We start from the raw sequence: 19,817 nt of genomic DNA, 5'->3' as shown, positions 1-19,817 counted from the left end.
TGCACTTAACTTGATTGGATAAAAACTACAGCCAGAACTACCCCCTGCGTTATTGAGTGTTGGATGAGGATAAAAAGGAGGCCTGCAAGCCTTGCTATATACCTTCTGTGATACAAGAAGTGTACTGCTGTGAACAACTGTATGTTGTACTCTCTATGCAATATTTTCAAAGGGGAAGAGTCTTTTAAGACTTTTTGAACAATAAACATTGTGCCTTCAAGATGAATGCCTTTTATCCTTCAACCTACAGGAGTGCGACAAATGCAGTCCCACTCTCCAGCTGTTTTGGCTTGAGTCCAGTGTCTTCAAGCTCCACCCTTTGCCAGCTACCGTGCAGTGCCTGGTCCATGGAGAGTAACCAGTGGGAACAAGCTGACACCAACCAGTGGGAGTGGCAGCAGCATGTCTATGCACACATATCAGCAAGCGGGATCAGGTGCCAGTGTTAGGAGCCTGAGTGAAAATCAGAAGTTTCAGGTGCATGTGGTAGGACCTGGTGGTTGAAGCAAAATACCCACCCAGTGCACAGTGGGTGGAGTCACTAACAGGCGGTTACTGATGGTATGAGGGAATCCCCTATTGGCCCAGGTCCAATGAGACCCAAACCAAATCTGTAATTTCTTGGAGCAGGCAGTGATATAAGTAGGGTGAGAATCAAGAAATGTATGTGTCCTGAAGACCTAGAGATATAGTGCTTGGATGGGGAGAAAGTCACCAGTGTCACATGTAGCAGAAAGATCCAGAGAAGGGAACACTGAGAGTGCAATCAGATATCTCTTTTTTTTGTTCACATCTTACCTATGTCCTGAAGACCTAGGGATTGTAATGTTTGTGCAGCAGAGAGATCTAGAAGAATGTGATTAATGGTCTTTTGACTTAGCCGTGACCAAATCATTCACTACCTTAATCAGTGATGTCTCTGTGGAGTGTTGGGAGTGAAAGCCTGACTGAAGTGGGTCCAATAAGTTGTGTGAGTTAAGAAATTGTGTGAGGCAAGAGTAGACAAGACTATCAAGTATCTTTGAAGGGCATGGGAGCTCAGAGATGGGACAATAGTTTGAGAGAAAGTTAGTGTCAACATTTTGCATGCTTGAACATTGATAGAAAGATACCTGGAGAGGGAGAGATTCCAAATTTTAGTTAAGGTTGGGATAAGCCCAGGAGACAGAGCTATACTGGATTGTGAGGGTACAGGATCAAGAGGAGAGGTAATAGAGCGGGAGGATGAGAAGAGCTTAGATACTTCATCTTCATTTGTGGGATCAGATGAAGAGAAGGTACCAGAGGGTTCAAGCATGAAATTGAGCAAGTCGCTGGCTGATGAAGAGTATATCATTTAATTTCAGCTCTTATCAATCTTGTCCTTAAAATAGCAATCAACATCTTGGACACTGATAGTAGCTGGCGGGTTTGGTGAGGGAGCGATAAGTGATTTAGGGCCTAATTCAGACCTGATCGCTCAGATAGTATCCGTCCAGACAGAGTGAAAATCCGCCCTGAGCAAGTCTGCGTACACCTTGCAAAAAGCTTTGCAAACGCTGGTCAGCTGCAAATCCATTCTCAACTCACTCACCATCAAATGTTTTTTCCAGTCTGTGCGTAGCCCAGGACTTACTCCTACATTGCGATAGAAACAGGCTGATCGGGACCGGAGCGGACATCACACACCCTCCCTGAAAACGCTTGGGAACACCTGTGTTTTTCCAGACACTTCCAGAAAATGGCTAGTTACCACCCCAAAACGTCCGCTTCCTGTCAATCAATCTGCGTAGGCCTAGCGATCAAAAAATAAGCTGATTTATTTTGCAGTTTGGCCTTGCTCATGCGCATTACGATCCGTACGCATGCGCAGTTGATCTATAATCGTCATCTTGCGAATTTGCACAACAGCAGTCAGGTCTGAATTAAGCCCTTAAATGTATTAAAAAGTCACTTGGGGTTAGAGGCTTGAGCAGAGATGAGAGATTGGAAATTAATTTGTTTGGCAGTGGCCAGAGCATTACAAATAGAGTGGATAGTAGATAATACAGTAGATAGTCTTATATGTGAGGAAGCCACTTGGAGTATGATACTTACGCCACTGACGTTCTACTTTACGTGAGAGTTTTAGTAGGTGTCCTCTTGTTTATTTAGAGTGCCACTGTTGACATCTAAGTCTATGTGGATGGAGTGAGACAGGTAGCTGGAGCGACTTCATCGAGAGATAGTTGTTGCAGAGAAGTGGATAGTTGTTGAAAATTAATAGCATTAATATTTCAGAGCATTTGAGGAGGCTTTGTAGACTTCAGTAACATTAAGTTTGAATAATGGAGGAGAGCATAAAGGTGATAAGTTTGTGCTCTGAGAGAGGGAAAGGAGTGTTTGTGACTTCATAAACTGAGCATAGGCAGGTGAACAGAAGAACAGGGCAATGCTACTCCTGATGAGTAGAGGAGTCAACACATTGGGAGAGGCCAAGAGAGGAGGTTAGAGAGAGAAGTTTGAAGGCATGAGGAGATTGTGGACTGTCAATAGAGATATTGAAATCATAATGATGTGGGGGATGACAGAGTATAAATAGTGAGGAAACCAGGCATAAAAATGTTCCAGAACTTGCTTGGGGTGCCCAGGTGGAAGATAGATAGCTGCAACACGCAGCAGGGAAGGGGAGAAAATCCTGATAGAATGTACTTCATATGATGTGAATGTGGGTGATGGAACCTGTGGTAGAGATGGGTATGTGACAAATTTGGACAGTAATATTCAAATTCCAGCTCCTTTAGTGTTGCCAGGCCTGAAGGAGTGTGCACAGGAGGCTGTGTCTGATTGTGTGAGTCCTGTTTCTGTTATAGCCAGAAAGTGGAGGCCTTATTGCAAGTCCCAAAGGATCCCATGCTTCCTTACACCCCAATCATGGATGAAACCACCTGGATAACATGGTGGCCCATCTTCTGAGCCCTGTGATTCTGCCACCCATGCTTTTCAGGGACGTGCACATCTCAGCCACCCCTCTGAGAGGTGGTGTGGGTCCCTGAAAAGCATGGGTGGCAGAATCACGGGGCTCGGCAGATGGGCCACCATGTTATCTGGGAGGTTTCATCCATGTTTGGGCTATAATAAGTAAGTCTGGGATCCCAAGAGAATGTATATCCCAACAACAAAACAGTAAAAAAAAAAAATCATACATTATAATTGCGAAGATGTTCTTCACTTGCACATAATTGTGGAGTCAGAAAAGCGCTGTTACAGGAAACGCGTTGATCTTACTATGATGTAGCATATGGTTTTGCGTCAGCTAAACATCCACTCTGGCTGCGGCTTAGGTTCTGAGACTTTATAAAGACACAATCAGCTCCCAATTCATCTGATTCTGGATTCTATTTACGTACAGTATGTACAGAGACTGGTGCAGGTAGGCCTGCTCCATCGGATCCGGTTTGTTATGCATTGTGTTCTAGGTGTGAGACACAGGAGGCTCTTACTTACTTGGCATAGGCCTTTTCCAGAAGGGCGCTCCAGAATTCGTTAGAAGCTGAAGATGTCACAAAGTTCAGTTTTCCTTTCTTGGTGGGCAAGCGATCGTCCACAACCACATCCACCCATTCTCCATACTGCCAGAACTGGGAGAAGCAGGGGGCACCTTATTATACAGACTTCAGAACATACAAGTTATCAAGAGTATTGTGTCTCTAGGGAGCCACACATTGCGCAGCTGGTGCAGAATCAGCGCGGCATATACTGTATCACTGAGCATTCCCGCAGCCCTGTGCACACATGTACCCACACAGAGTTGAATGAACTGCCCATTAACAACTGCCTCCCCCTGCATGGGTGTGATAGGGTGATGCTGGGGCATCCTAATGTACCCTGGGTATCAAGTAAGTTCGCAGACCTGGAAAAAGACTTATGTTACACTTGAGACAGCCATACTGTTTGCAGGGGATTAAGGGCAGCCGCAGATAAGGAGGATGAGGATAACGTGTGCCGACACTTGTGATTGGCTCAACAAAAATATATGTTTAACACCCTCCGCGGCGCTTAGATAAAAGTAACTAATAACAGAATGTAACTTGGTGACATACTGTATATCAACAGTATTATATACTTATGAATGTAAAAGTCCAAAACGGGTCTTTGCGTTCTCACACGTAGTGAAAAAAGGAGAGATAGAGATGGAAACAGTGTTTCAGTAATAATCCAAATGGAGATCACATATATAAAATTTGATGAACCAAGAAGATGGCAATCACTTCAAAATATGGGTGGTGGGGATCTCAGTCCAAAGTTTATGGGTCCACCTTGGTGTATAGTAGTATACTGATGCTCACACTTTGCTTACATAACATAAGGCAGAGGTTCCCAAACGCGGTCCTCAAGGCACCCCAACGGTCCAGGTTTCAAATGTATCCATGCTTGGCCACAGGTGACTTATTAGCTCCTCAGTCAATTTGATTTAACCATCTGTGCTGAGCCATGGATATACCTAAATCCTGGACTTTTGGGGTGCCTTGAGGACCACGTTTGGGAACCTCTGAAATAAGGTGATGAAATACACATAGAGGCTTCTTTCATACTTGTGCTCAATCAGACCGTAAAAGCGTCTTGACTCAAATGTTGTTATTACAAAGAGTGCTCACATGTATGCTTACATATGCTGGAGGTATTTAATGCATATAAAGGTTTCTTTTTATTCCTCCTCCATTCTCTGTTGTCTCTCATTTTTGCTCGTAGTTACACCACAAAGAAATAATACAACACCAGCATTAGTTCTAACTCTTAGAACTACCCAAATTTTCTATTTAGGAGTAACGTCCCTTAATCCATGGGGCATGCAATTTAAATCTACAGATTCACCCTTCATGTTCAAAGAGAACTGTAAGCAGCTCACATGTATACTTACATGTGGGTAAGTGGTAATATATACATAAAGGTATCTTTAATTTTCATATGTGGATATCACATGTATGTTATCATCAATGGTATTAAGTTCATGTTTAGTGCTGGAACGCACCACCATTACAGTATGGAACCCATAATTTCTGGGATTCCTCATCCACCTAATACCGGAAGTGCGGCCAAACAGGATGTGTGTCCGCCCATTGGAATGCGGTGGCACGCACAGACCTCAGACTGCGCAGCGCTTGTGCCATTTATCAACAATTGAAAGCATCTCATCATGTGATTTATCACATTACTCCATAACGCTCCAATCGAAAGATCAGGAAACCGACAGATGTTTCTTGCGTTCCACGCATGGAACTCGAAACAAAACTATTTAGATTTTCATGTGTTTAATAAGTATATATTTGTACTCTCTGCTTTACTTCAATGTGTAATCATGAAATGCCAAATGGGCAGCCTGTGTCATAAGCTTTAGCACAAGCAATGGGAACTCTGTTGAATTAATAAGGTAATTGATAGCACCGCCCTAAAAGAGGGCCAGCCCCATTAGAGGGTATATAAGGTGATATATGTGACTCTCCCCCATTTACCTTAAGAAAGACCATACATATGGTCGAAACGTGCTGGTGTGGAGTTAAAGAGACCTAGTGACAACACAACCCACTGTTGCAGTGATCTATATGGTGAGAAATCCCTGGTTTTATTTTCTTTTTAATTCTTATTTATATTTGTCTATACCATTAGGCCACTGCATTCCAACCACCGCAGTGGGTGTGGAGGTCCAGTTGGAATAGTTTTATATTATGATATACTGTACATTTTTATGGACATTTCTTACAATTTTTAATGTTTTTTTTTTGGCTATTTGGAATAAATTACATGGAAAAATGTTGTTGACAATGGTCCATGTTTGTGCTTAATATCGAGTGAAATCTCATATGATCGGATGATGAGGATCATATTGTGAAAGAAACCTTTATATGCATAGAACGAGTATATCCAAGTAAACACACAAGTGAGCAATTGCATGGAATTCTTCGGTGTTATTTATCCACTTGAGTGATATCCACATATGAAAATTAAAGATACCTTTATGTATATATTACCACTTACCCACATGTACGCATACATGTGAGCTACTTACCACTCTCTTTGAACACAAAAGGTGAATCTGTAGATTTTCAATTGCACGCCCCATGGATTAAGGGACGTTACTCCTAAAAAGAAAAATTGGGTACTTCTAAGAGTTAGAACTAATGCTGGTGTTGTATTATTTCTTTGTGGTGTAACTACGAGCAAAAACGAGAGACAACAGAGAATGGAGGAGGACTAAAAAGAAACCTTTACATGCATTGAATCACTCCAGCATATGTAAGCATACATGTGAGCACTCTTTGTAATAACAACATTTGAGTAGAGCCTTTTACGGTCTGATTGAGCACGAGTATGAAAGAAACCTCTATGTGTATTTCATCACCTTATGCTATGGAAGCAAAGTGTGAGCATCAATATACTACTATACACCAAGGTGAACCCATGAACGTTGGACTGAGATCCTCACCACCCATATTTCAAAGTGATTGCCATCCTCTTGGTTCACTGAATTTTATATATGTGATCTCCATTTGGATTATTACTGAAACACTGTTTCCATCTCTCTCTCCTTTTTTTTACTTCATGTGAGAACGCAAAGACTATGTATACGTTGACAAAGACCCGTTTTGAACTTTTTTTTACGTTCATAAGTATATAATACTGTTGATACGGGATCGGTATGAAATACCTCCAATCAAAATCCCGACGTTCAAAATCCCGACACCAATTGACCGATGGTCAAAATCCCGACAAGGTCAAAATCCCGACATGGACAAAATACCGACATTTAAAATACCGTCAAGGTCAAAATACCGTCATGTAAAATGCCGACAGGCTAAAATACCGACATGCGTTTTTGTGTGTGTGTATGTCGACATAAGTCAACATGGACACCATATAAAGTGTACCGCGTCCCCTCGCATGGCTCGTTGCGCTCGCCATGCTTCGGGCACGGTGCCTCGCTGGGCTCGGCACACTATTATATTCCCCCTCCAGGTCCACTGGGATGGTAAAGTATGAACAAGTCGGTTTCAATGAAAAAAATCATGAAAACCTCATGTCAGTATTTTGACCTGTCTGCATTTTACATGTTGGTATTTTGACCTTGTCGGCATTTTAAATGATGGTATTTTGTCCATGTCGGGATTTTGACCATGTCGGGATTTTGACCATCGGTCAATTGGTGTCGGGATTTTTATTTTTTAAATTCAATAGTTTGTATTTGAGTTTTCAATTTTACATCAACAATTCACACAAAAAAACAAACTTAAAACTATATACATACACAATATGCACATAAACAGCTGTACATAACTAAGGCACATGGTACATCAAGCGGATATAATGTCTCATAAATCACACAGTCGCAAAGTGTCGGCGTCTGGGAGTAACACAACCCAAACATATCACTTCCAATATAAGCATAAGCATAGCAGAGTAAGCACAGTATATCGCAATGCAACACAGCAAGGCCGGCCGCGAGGGTATCCACCCCCAAAACATCCCAGAATAAAATAAGGAGAGAAATACAAATCTAGACTTTATTTATCCTTAAAATATTTAGAATCCATCCACCTGCCCCATATTGTAAACAGTTTCCTCTTCACCTTCCTAGCCAGGAACACAATTTTTTCATGTGCAACAGTTTCGTTGACCAGGGATATCCAAGCCTTAGGTGCCGGGGCCTCACCCGCCAGCCACATCCGGGCTATACAGACCCTAGCTAAGGCACATAAATTGATGACATATCGCCTGCCATGCGGATCTAAAGCCTCCTCGTCCACAATCAGCAGTGTACACAGCGCAGGCATACATATGGAAGAGGGAATACATGTATTACTTATGGTACGTATAACAGCCGTCCAGAACTGAGACACGCTAGGGCACAACCAAAGTAGATGCCAGAAGTCGGCACCCGTGGCTCCACACTTAGGGCACCGTGAGCTATGAGACCCCCCAATATGTGCTAACCTCACCGGGGTCATATACACTCTATGCAGAATATATAATTGTATTTGCTGGTATCTAACAGAGGAAGTGGAGATCCGATGGGCTACCATAGCAGTATTCCATGCATCAACTGATAACATACCCACATCTGACTCCCACCTACCCCAAAGAGAAGTTAGAGGGTCAGTATGATGCATCTGGAGAATACGACCATATATCCTAGAAACTAGGTGTCCCGAGTCCAGCGTCTGCAACATTAATTTGACCGGGGAATCAACGAGGACCGGAGGGCCATTCGGAAACTGGGCAGCCAAAGCGTGTCTCAGCTGAAGGAATCGAAAGAAGAACCCTGAGGGGACATTATGCGTCCGTTGAAGTTGTTGGAATGAGGTAAGGGTCCCATCACTATATAAATGTCCTAAAGAGTGCACTCCCCAGTTACCCCAAACCTCCCGAACTTGAAGTTGACACAGTTCCGGCAACCCGTGAGCATTATCCAGTGGGGTATCAGGATCAACACCGTGACCACGCATCACAGAGTGCACCAATTTCCATATTAGGATGGATTGTTTCATTAGTGGCAATGTAGACATTTTGACGCTACCACAAAGGAGTAGCTGTAATGGGGAGACCCCAGGGTAGTCATGGTGCAGAATCAGCGAATGCAAAGCCAGGGCATCGAGGTCGTTAACCCACTCCCAGACATGCGTCAGTTGCGCCGCATAATAATAAAAACGGAAGTTGGGGAGAGCCAAACCCCCCATTTCCCGTGACCTGGTCAGGGTATCCAATCTCAAACGTGCCCGCTTACTAGCCCACACCAGGGAGGAAAGCAACCCATTTATTTGTTTAAAAATCTTCTGCGGAATATAAACGGGAGAGTGCTGCAAAACATATAGAAGTTTGGGCTGGAAGACCATTTTTACCATATTAATCCTCCCCGTGACCATTAAAGGTAGCTTTCCCCATGCCTTCACCCGACTACGGAGATACGTTATTTGTGGAGTAATATTTAGGGAGGAGAATTTTTGAGGATCATTAGACACCCAAATGCCCAGATATTTGAAGGAGTCCACCCACCGCAGCGGAAGAGCCAGCAACGGGGAGGCAGGCACTTCGCCCCGAAGTGGGATAATAAAGGATTTCTCCCAATTAATCAGGAGCCCAGAGTATCGCCCGAACCCAATAATAATTTCCAAAATCCTAGGCATAGACTCAGAATAGCGATCCACAAACAGCAAAACGTCATCGGCGTATAAGGCCACCCTGTCCTCACGCGCACCCACCTTAAAGCCAGAGATCCCCACGTCCGCCCTCAGGAGGCACGCAAGGGGTTCAATGGCCATAGCAAACAGAGTAGGGGACAGTGGGCAAACCTGTCATGTACCTCTAGATAGGGGAAAAGAATGAGATACGAAACCATTAACCGCCACCCTCGCCGAAGGAGAGGAATACATCAATCGAACATATTTAATGAGGTTTGGGCCTATACCAAATCTACGCATAACTTCCCACAAATAAGCCCACTCCACAGAATCAAAAGCCTTAGCGGCATCCAACGAAACGACTATGGAGGAGGAGGGGTCCTTGCGGGGGATTTGTAGATGGGTAAACAGACGTCTAAGGTTAATGGAGGTCGATTTATTGGGCATAAATTCCGTCTGATCTGGGTGTATAATGTGAGAAATAACTGTATTTAATCTGCCAGCCAGCACTTTAGCCAAAATTTTAATATCAGTGGGTAAGAGGGATATAGGGCGATAGGACTCAACTCTCCTAAGATCCATGTCAGGTTTAGGGAGAACCACAATCACTGCCTCCGCCATAGACGGGGGGAGAGACTCCTGTGCAAAGATCTGGCCATACAACTCAAGTAGACGAGGGACAAAGAAATCCAGGTGGTGCCCATAGACCTCAGAAGGTATGCCATCCAAGCCCGAGGCTTTACCACTAGGGAGGCCTTAATAGCGCCCATAATTTAATCGGATGAGATAGGTGCCTCCAAAAAGTCACAAGCCTCGCTGGATAAGGTGGGGAAACAAACATTGTCTAAATAATCGTTCAGTTGCGACGGAGTACAATCCAGTTTAGATTCATACAAGCGGCTATAATAGGATACAAATTCAGCCGCCATTTGTGGAGTCTGAGTCAGGGAAACACCATCAGAGTTCACAATCTCAACCACAACACTAGTAGGTTTATCACCCCGGGCCAAAGAGGCCAGGTATGTCCCCGGCCTATCACCAGTAGCGTAAAAAGTATGGGATGAGAAAAGGAGTCTATGCTGAGTCTTCTCCATTAGGTAATCCTTCCATTCCCTCTGAGCGGATAACCAGGCTAGCTTAGAACTGTTTAAAGAATCTTGTAAGTATTGTAATTCTGCAGCGACACTGGGCCTCCAACTCCGCCTCCCGTCGCCTATAGAAGAACTTCAAACTAGATACCAGTTTAATCAAACTCCCCCGCAGAAAGGCCTTAAACGTGTCCCATAGATTAGAGATAGCTTTTCGGCACTGTTCAATACAAAGAATTCCCGCCATGCGGCCACCAGGTCAGAGCCGTCCCCCATGTGAACGAGCCAAAATGGATTAAATTTACATACAGCTTGGCCCCTAGAACAGTTAAAGTCTAAAGTAAAGGTCAAAGGGGAGTGATCTGATATACCCCTAGTCTCATATCTAATACTACTAACCCGGGGAACCATGTCGCTCGAGAGGAGGGCCAGGTCAATCCTGGAGAACGAAGAATGAGAGTGAGAGAAACAGGAGTATTGTTTAAGAGACGGGTGTCTCAATCTCCAAGGATCGACCAGGCCCAACCCCGACACCACATTTGCAAAAGCGGATCTCCCAGGACATGCAGCAGATGGAGATATAGAGAGCCTGTCCATCGCCGCATCTAGCACATTATTGAAATCCCCGAGGCAAATAACAGACATCCAGGGGGATGAGGCCATGAACCCAGCAGCCTTCTTAAGAACATCAGGAGAGTAGGGAGGGGGCACATAAACAGCTATAAGGAGGACAGGGACATAAAATAGTCTACATTTCAAAAACACATATCTCCCCCATGGATCCGTTTGTATAGACTCCAGCACGAAGGGGACGATCCGCCTAATAAGGACTGAAACTCCACGAGAGGCAGAAGTATGCATGGAATGGTACGCCCATCCCACCCATGGCCTTTTCAATGAAAGAATCTTACTCCCCACCAAGCGTGTTTCCATAAGGCAGACAATATCAGCGGCATAATTTTTAATCTGTCGGAGTACCAGGGACCTCTTAACTTTATCATTGAGCCCTCTCACATTCCACGATAACACTTTAAGCCCAGCCATAAGACGTCAGAAGTATAATAAGTGCAACACCCGGCGGCCAGCCAAGTCCGCCATGCATAAATTCAGTTACCGGACACCATTGCTTAAATAGTACAGCAGCAAACCATGTCCATTCACAACATACACTTCCACACAAAAGGTAAGTACAACCCAGAACCTTCCCCCACCCCCCTCCCTGTATACCACCCCCAACATGCAGCATACTTGGATCCCAAAACTAAGTGCAAATACCTAAAAATACAAGTAAACAAAACTTCGTAGCACCATTAATTAGTGCAAACACACCTTAATCGGGGCCAAGAATATAATGACTCTCGGGAGAAAAAGAGGCAGCCTCCAGCGACCAGCCACCACCTTCCTGAAAAATGGAGGGGAAATCATAGAGATCCACCCCCTAGGTCTATTCATGCCCAAAATGAAACATACACGGATATCAAAGAACCAAACATATCAAGCCAAGAATATAACCCCCCCCCCCCCACCCCCCACAAAGGAAAAAAAACAGGAGAAAAGAAAAATTCAAAAGCATACCAGAGATATCAGAGTAGGCAAGCGAGTAATCATATACCCTGTCTAAACCATGGGAGCAGAATAGCGGGGGATAAAGTGGACATCGACAACAATAAAACTCCCCCGCATCCTATCGCCTCACAGTAAATAGCTCACATAAGCAAAGCAAACATAATAAGTAACAAGAAAGTCAAAAACAGGAGAAAGTCAGCTTCAGGGCTAGGCCGGAGATTCACGGATTTGCAAGGGCACGCCTCGCCGGGAATCGTCTGTCCAGCCACACCATGGCCTCACGAGAAGTTGTGAAAAACTTTGTTTCCCCATCAGCCGCCACCCGCAGCCTGGATGGGAAGAGCATGGCATATGGCAGGTCAAGTTCACGGAGCCTCCTCTTAACAGGCAGGAACTGAGCCCTATCCTTTTGTACATCCACCGCAAAATCCGGGAATACTGATATAGGCGACCCATTCCATTTTAAAGGGCCTTTGGTACGAGCCAGCTTCAAAACTGTGTCCCGGTCACGGAAGTGGAGGAACTTAGCAATAAAGGTGCGGGGTGGAACCCCTGGAGGCAGCGGGCGCATTGAAACTCTATGGGCCCGTTCAACAGTGAAGTAAGGCGAAAACTCCACAGATCCAAAGGCATCCCGGAGCCATTTTACGAGAAACTCTTCAGGAGCTGAGCCCTCTTCCTTCTTGGCCAGGCCAATGAAACGGACGTTATTGCGCCGCAGACGTCCCTCCATATCTGTCAGCTTTCTGCGCACATCTGTCATCTGAGATTCCAAAGCATCAGTGCGACGACCCAGCGGGCCGACAGAGTCTTCAACATTGGATATACGGGTCTCAGCCTCTCCCACTCTCTCTCTCTCACCCGCTGAAGGTCCTGATGAATTATGGAGAGATCACACTGCACTTGTCCGATTTTATCAGCCAGACGCGCCTCGCTGGCAGTCACCGCATCCAGTACTCTCTGCAGTGCGGCATCCGGAGGGTCAGAAGAGGCGGAACTATACGCAGGAGATGGGGGCGATGTCTCAGATCTTACAGTCTCCCCCTTACGCTGCTGAGGACCAGGGTCACGAACAAACTTATCCATTGCTCCCGCCGTCGCGCCAGTCTGGCGACCCCTCACCATTTTGGACAACACGGTAACGTTCCCTCCGGTCAGCAGAGTATATCAAAGCAAATACAGGCAAAGAGGGGCGCCCACACCGCCACCCTACACACCGGCCAGTGGGTGCGAGAGAGTATATAGATATGTATAGATAGACAACAGGGCCAAAGTCTCCAGTTATAATGCAAAGTGTCCGCCTAATGTAGCAGGGATGCAGGGACTGTCACCCCCAAACAACGCCGTGGGACGTAGAGGATCAGTCCCCCGGCACCAACCTCCAGACACAGCAGGGAAGCTCGCGCCACAGCTGATGAGGGCTGGGTCAGCGGGCCAGAGGAGGGAAACAGGAGGAGGGAGGAAAGGGTGTATGCAGCCCAATGACCACCCAGCCAGCACAGCTGAGGCTCCAAGTGTTAACCTTCCCCACACTAATGAATGTGCACCCTGTGTACCTGGTCCCAGTGTGGATGGGGACACACAGCAGCAGTGGGTCCAGAGAATGGCCGCTAGGGCAGGCAGCCAGCAGTATGCAGGGTGGCCACGCTCCCCTCCAGACTTCACCCACGACTAGAAGGCAGTGCAGTCCCGCGGTCCGTGTACGGGTGCCCCGGCCGGCTGCAGCGGGCGGTGGCGGACAGCGGAAGCCGCACTTCCGGTTTCCCGGACAGTGCGAGTCCGCGGCGACAGAGCGATGCAGGGAGCCCCACACAGGACTCCCCCCGGATACTGCAGGAGGCTGACGGGGCGACAGAGGAGAGCCCGGCGCTCCCGTCGTCCAGGTACTCGGCAGGCCGCAGCGGGCGGCGGCGGGGAACAGAGGCCGGACTTCCGGTTAAAACACGAGGCAGCAGTCCCAGCATAGATCAGGGCCCACAGGCACACAAGGCTCCAGAACCTCCGTAGACAGCGGCAGCAGGCTCAAACCCGTTCCAGGGGGGGCAGGAGATGCTCACACACCGATGGCCCCAGTATCAGACCCAGGGGGGAGTACAGGATGTATAGTCAGGATGAAATGGCTGGAGAGCTGCACAGTGCAAGTGCTACTCCATGCCCGTCCAGGCCACGCCCCCCGTGTCGGGATTTTTAACGTCAGGATTTTGATTGGAGGTAAACTGACTGCATCCCGTTGATACATGTTACCAAATGGCATTGTGTTATTAGTTACTTTTATCTAAGCGCCGCGGAGGGTGTTAAACATATTTTTGTTGTACCTTAGTTGTTGTAGGTGATAGGTGGCACATACTTGTTTAATCCTACTGCAGCTGCTTTGGAGGGTGCAGGGTTTATCTCGCTTTACCACTTGTGATTGGCTGTTTGCAAATGCTCCCCTGACACTCATTGGTGCTTTCTTCATAGCTAGGGTCTAGATTGTGTTTTTGTGACGTGTTGAACAATTTTTTTTTTTTAAGTTTTCAAAAATTGGGATCTGTTTCTGCTGTATTACAGGGATTATTCAATCCTTAATGTCAAGTAATTGGTTAACAAAGTGGGCATAAATTCATTGTAAGTATGGGTTAGTTGTGACTGGCATATACCAGGTGCATACGCTGCTGTTGCCCACACGTAAGCCTCTTCAGCTCTGTGTAAGGGCAGAAATGCGCTGTTTTTGTGTATACTGTTTTTCCCCCAGGTATATTATGCTCACTGTGCAACTGACTTTGAATCAGCCCCTTTGTACCTAGCTGTACTTTATAGTTTTAATCTAGCTGTATCAGGACCTTTAAATGGTTTACTTTACTGTGTATATATACTATTTATATAGTGTACTAAATTTATCTAAACTTCTCAATTTTATCTCTTTGTTGTATACATAATCTGATAATTAAAAAATGACAATTTCGGGGAAGTTTTTGGAAGATATATTAGCTAGTTAAGTGGTTAAGCATGTTAGAGGGGCCACTTGTATCCGGCAGGAGGATGCTTTGTTAGGCTTAATGGTATGGTATTAGTATTACCTTGAAGTGGAAGATTCCTGCGTATTTTGTGTCAAATCTCTGGTCTTTGGGCATGACCTGACACAGGCACTCTTCATTCAGGGTGAGCGATGCAATGGAGACAAGGAGCCAGCAGTCACCTGGGCACAGAGATAGGACATAGTTACAAGGGTGATCAGAATGGCACCGTCCTCCCTCATGCACTGTATGATTGGTGATAATAGGCACTGTCCTGTGTACATTGCTGGAGCAGACATTACACTTTAATAAATTATAATATATCCTACTAAAGATATTCAATAACATGGTGAAATAACAGGTGTACTATAATCTAGGGGTATGTACCGGGCCATTTTTCGGGTCATGTGTATTGATTTTACATCTGGAACTCCTTTGTGTTTTGGATCTGGATTGGTTTTGCCAAAACCACCCTTTGTGGGTTTTGGCATTGGTTCTGGATCAGTATTTTTCGAAAAAATCATCCAAACAGCTAAAATAACAGAATTTGTGGGTGTTTTTGTTCCTACAGTATTATTAACCTCAATTACATTCATTTCCACTCATTTCCAGTCAAGTTTGACCACCTCACTGCTTGCAATATTGTTCACCGACATAGGCCAAAGTCTTGCTGCCTAAATTAAGCAACAGAGCAGCGGCACAAACACACGGCAGTCATGTACAAATTAGTACTGTATTAGCAAAACCCAATCAAACCAACTCACAAGTACTAGCAATAGAAAACAAACCAACACAGAAATTTACTGAGAATCATGTGTACAATATCATTGCTCTAAAGTAGTTACCAAACAGCAAAGAAAAAAAACCCTGAAACAGTGCTTCGTTACCTGCATTCAGCATGTGGTTCTTGTTAAGTCAGGAGCCTGGGTGATGTGCAGTAGCACAGTTGTACCGAGTTAGTAATTAAATTGAACCTTTGACATTGGTTGGTGCTCTCTTTATATTCCCAGTCTGCCCATTACTCCCTGCCGGTCATAGATCCTGTTTGCCGCGCAAGCCTTTGGCTCTCTCTTTTATATTCTTCTCCTGTGAGATCCTGTGCTAAACTGTCCTTGCCAGACCCAGTCCTGTCTGGTTCCTGTCTGTCTTGGCTTTAGCTGCAGTGGAGAGTTCTACACATTATACTTGTTCTTTTTCTTGTCTGTCTCTTGGTCTTTCTGTTGTTATCCAATATCATTTCATTTGCATACCGCTGCTTTACACACACCACCACATGTGTATCTATTACCACAGTCTCATTCCACTACAGTCTCTCCCTGGCCTGTTTATCAGTGTACATTGTCACAGTCGTATTAGTCTGTTCTCTGAACAATCCCTTGTCTTAGTCTTCTTTGCTCCTTTGTGTTAGTACTGTGGTTACGAGTAACATCCACTGGCCTGAAGCATTCTGTGTTGTTTGTATGTCTGTTCTGCTTTCCCTGTCTGTATTCTATTGTCATGCATTTCTGTTGTTGCCAGTAGCAACCACTGTGAGTTCAGAGCATTCCCTACTATTTATGCACCATTTGATTTAGGTTTCTTGCCTGTCGCTTTAATTAGATCACCCAGCCTGCTAGTGTGTTATTGCCTTCTCTCCTGACTACTTCCCCGTTGCTATTACCATTAGTGCATTACTCATTCTGTGTCTCTCAATACCCTGATGTCTCATTAGTACCTTTACCTTATTACCATACCTAGTTATTAATTCATTATTCTCTTGTCTTTTGGTATTCTTGGTCTTGTCCTTTTCTAGTGTGTGCCAGTCTGTTCAGCCTTAACACACTCTGTGTCAGGTGGGTTCTACTCCAGCATATTCCTTGCACTTGTCCAGCCTCCAATAGTTTCTTTGTCCATATTAAGACCTCTGGGCATCTAAGTACCGAGTGGACTTAATCCACCTAGGAAAGGTGCCTGCTAAAGGTGAAGCTTTGGAACGCAGGAGACTTGAGGATTGCTGGGCTTGTGTAACACTCCATCCAGATATATTCCCCAGATAATTTCAATCAACACTCTGTCCAGATACACTTCCCAGATCTTAACAGCGGGTCAAATACAATGTGGGTCGGATACAGCGTGGGTTTCAATGCGGGTCAAATACAATGCGGGTTGGATACAGTGTGGGTTAGATACAGCACGGGTTACAGTGCAGGTCGGAGACACAAATAGTGCACTTACTGTGACAGAGGGTCCTCAGTGCGGGGTTGTTAGCAGTGTCTTCAGTGTGGTGGTGCCAGCACTGTCAGCAGTGCAGGAGTGCCAGCGGTGTCCTTAGAGCGATAGTGTCAGCAGTGCAGAGGTGTCAGCGGTGTCCTCAGTGCGGGAGTGTCAGCAGGGCAGGGGTGCCAACTGTGTCCTCAGTGTTGTGGTTTCGGCAGGGAAGCCAGCGGTGTCCTTAGAGCGGTAGTGTCGGCAGTACAGAGGTGTCAGCGGTGTCCTCAATGCGGTAGTGATGGCACTACAGAGGTGCCAGCGGTGTGCTCAGTGTGGTGGTGCAGGCAGTTCAGGAGTGCCAACTGTGTCCTCAGTGTGGTGGTGCTGGCAGTGTTGGCAGTGCAGGGGTGCCAGTGGTGCCCTCAGTGCAGTGTCGGAGTGTTGGAGGTGTCCTCAGTTCAGGAGTGCCGGCAGTGTCCTCAGTGCAGGAGTGCCAGCAGTTTCCGCAGTGCAGGTGGAGGTTGCAGCATGGTTGGCGCATGGGTGTGTGGCTGGCGGCAAGGTGGCCTGTCTGGGGGCATGGTCAGCAGGGAGATGGACAGTCTGGGGATGTGGTATCATGATTGCGTCATCGTGACTCTGTCCCGCTATACCGTGTATCGGATCCCGCGGGCATCATCGGACCCCCCGGGTGGTAGGGGAAGCGGGAGACTCACCTACCTTTCCGGGAGGGTAGGCAAGTATGCTATTAGTAGATATATATAATATCCCTTTAATCCAGGACATTTATGATTTACACTTTTCTGTGGCTGGCTAAATTCAAGCCTGCATTTCACCTGGTCTTAATTAGCCACAGTACCTGTGTAATTCATACAGTAGGTTCTCCAGATCAAAGGGATATAATGGCAAACCTACCTATTACTTACCTAAGGCAAACCCACTTTCAATCTGCAGAACATTGCTAGAGTTACAGCCACCCACCATGAGCTGCTCTTAAACAATATACCATACTTTTAGGGAGATTTATCTAAGCTTGGAGAGAGGTAAAGTGGAGAGAGATAAAGTACTAACCAATCAGATCCTGTCGTTGTTCATACACAGGCCCTCGTTCAGCTTGGAACACTTTTGAGGCTGAAATTGCAAATGTCTCAAAACTGCTTCTACTAAAAATCGCATGTGAAGAGAAATGGTAAAAGACACCCATGTTGCGTTCGCAACTCTGATCCATACGCAGAAACCGAGTACCATCAACAGTTGCAGTTGACCCATGACATGCCTGTGCTTTCACAGCCACTCCCCACAAACGTATGTTACCACCCACTAACGGTCACTTCCTGTCAATCACTCTGCAAACGCATTTCACCGAGGCTGCGATCACTGCAATCCAGCTTTCACGCACACGCAAAGCATTCGCAGTGCATGCGTAGTCTGCCAATAACCCTGTAGCCTGTAATACATACTTGCCTACTTTTGGAAACTAGTTTCAGGGAGTTTATAGTCTGTTGTAGAATGATTTGCTTGAAGCGTGGCGTGCCGTTGAGGGTGCGGGTCATGCTCCACCCAAAAGGCATGTCTAGCTCCACATATGGGTGTGTCTAAGCTAAATGCTTGTTGCTAATTATTTCAGCATCACTAGCAATACATTTTGGGAAATTTTCCAATTATTGGGATTAACATTGCTGCCTGCAGTACTGGATTTATTTGCATCTATTCTTTGTGATCTTTTTCTTCTTCTCACTCAGCACATTATACATGATAAATGTGATGTCTATGCAATAAATTCCAAATGCGATTGTGTGAATTTTTACTTTAATGATTATCTGTTGGTAAAAAAAAACTAACTCATTTTAAAACTTTTATGTAGTGTCCTTTTTGTGTTTAACTAAAGATTACTAATAAAACAAAATCCACAGCTCACACACATACTAGCAGCAGCAGCAGCTATAGACTCTAAGGCAGGCATGTCCAAACTGCGGCCCTCCAGCTGTTGTGAAACTACATATCCCAGCATGCCCTGACACAGTTTTGCTGTCAGAGAATGCTAAAGCTGTATCAGGGCATGCTGGGATGTGTAGTTTCTCAACAGCTGGAGGGCCACAGTTTGGACATGCCTGCTCTAAGGTAAGAAGACACAGATCACAGGGGATAGGTAAGCTGCATTCTCTACTACCAGGGGTCTCAAAAGGTTCTGCTGAGAGTAGGACAGCAGAGGCTGATGAGCCTGGAGAAAAAAGTCATGCTAGTGACTACAGCAAATAATAGGAATTTGATACCTACCGGTAATTCCTTTTCTCGTAGTCAGTAGTGGATACTGGGGAATGTACTTTAGTACCATGGGTTATAGATCAGGTCCATTGGAGCCTGGCACTTTTAGAATTAATTAGTGTGTGCTGGCTCCTCCCCTCTATGCCCCTCCTAACAGACTCAGTCCAGGAAACTGTGCCCAAGGAGACAGACATACTTTGAGAGAAGGATATATACAAAACAGCGGTGAAGTAACGAACCAACAAACAACAGTAACGGAAAGCAGAGCTAACTAGAACAGAGGAAAGCAATGCTAACCCAACATGGAACTGGGACAGCAACAGCAGGCCAAATCAAGAACACTTACAACCTGGGAAGCAGAATTCGAAGACTGAGGCAGGCGCCCAGTATCCACTATGGACTACGAGAAAAGGAATTACCGGTAGGTATCAAATTCCAATTTTCTCTAACGTTCTAGTGGATACTGGGGAATGTACTTTAGTACCGTGGGGAAGTCCCAAAGCTCCCAGAACGGGTGTGAGAGTGCTGAGACCCCTGAAAAACCACTTGACCAAACTGAAGGTCATCTGAGGCCATGGTGT

The 19,817-nt window shown here is 45.6% G+C and overlaps 1 protein-coding gene across 1 annotated transcript in view; it reads right to left on the bottom strand.

The window, feature by feature from the left end:
* The window catches only part of LOC134911032 (calpain-8-like), a 254,013-nt gene that overhangs the window by 205,636 nt on the left and 28,560 nt on the right, over window positions 1-19,817 (bottom strand). Inside the window, exons 3-4 of the mRNA XM_063919425.1 lie at window positions 14,845-14,963; window positions 3,466-3,599 (exon numbers count right to left, since the gene is read on the bottom strand). Of these exons, the coding sequence (XP_063775495.1) occupies window positions 3,466-3,599; window positions 14,845-14,963 (253 nt within the window). The remainder of the gene's footprint in view (window positions 1-3,465; window positions 3,600-14,844; window positions 14,964-19,817) is intronic.

Source organism: Pseudophryne corroboree, chromosome 4 (assembly GCF_028390025.1).
Source record: "Pseudophryne corroboree isolate aPseCor3 chromosome 4, aPseCor3.hap2, whole genome shotgun sequence".
Lineage (NCBI taxonomy): Eukaryota > Metazoa > Chordata > Amphibia > Anura > Myobatrachidae > Pseudophryne > Pseudophryne corroboree.
The sequence above is the reverse complement of the archived record's forward strand: the minus strand, read 5'-3'. Positions and strand labels throughout refer to the sequence as shown.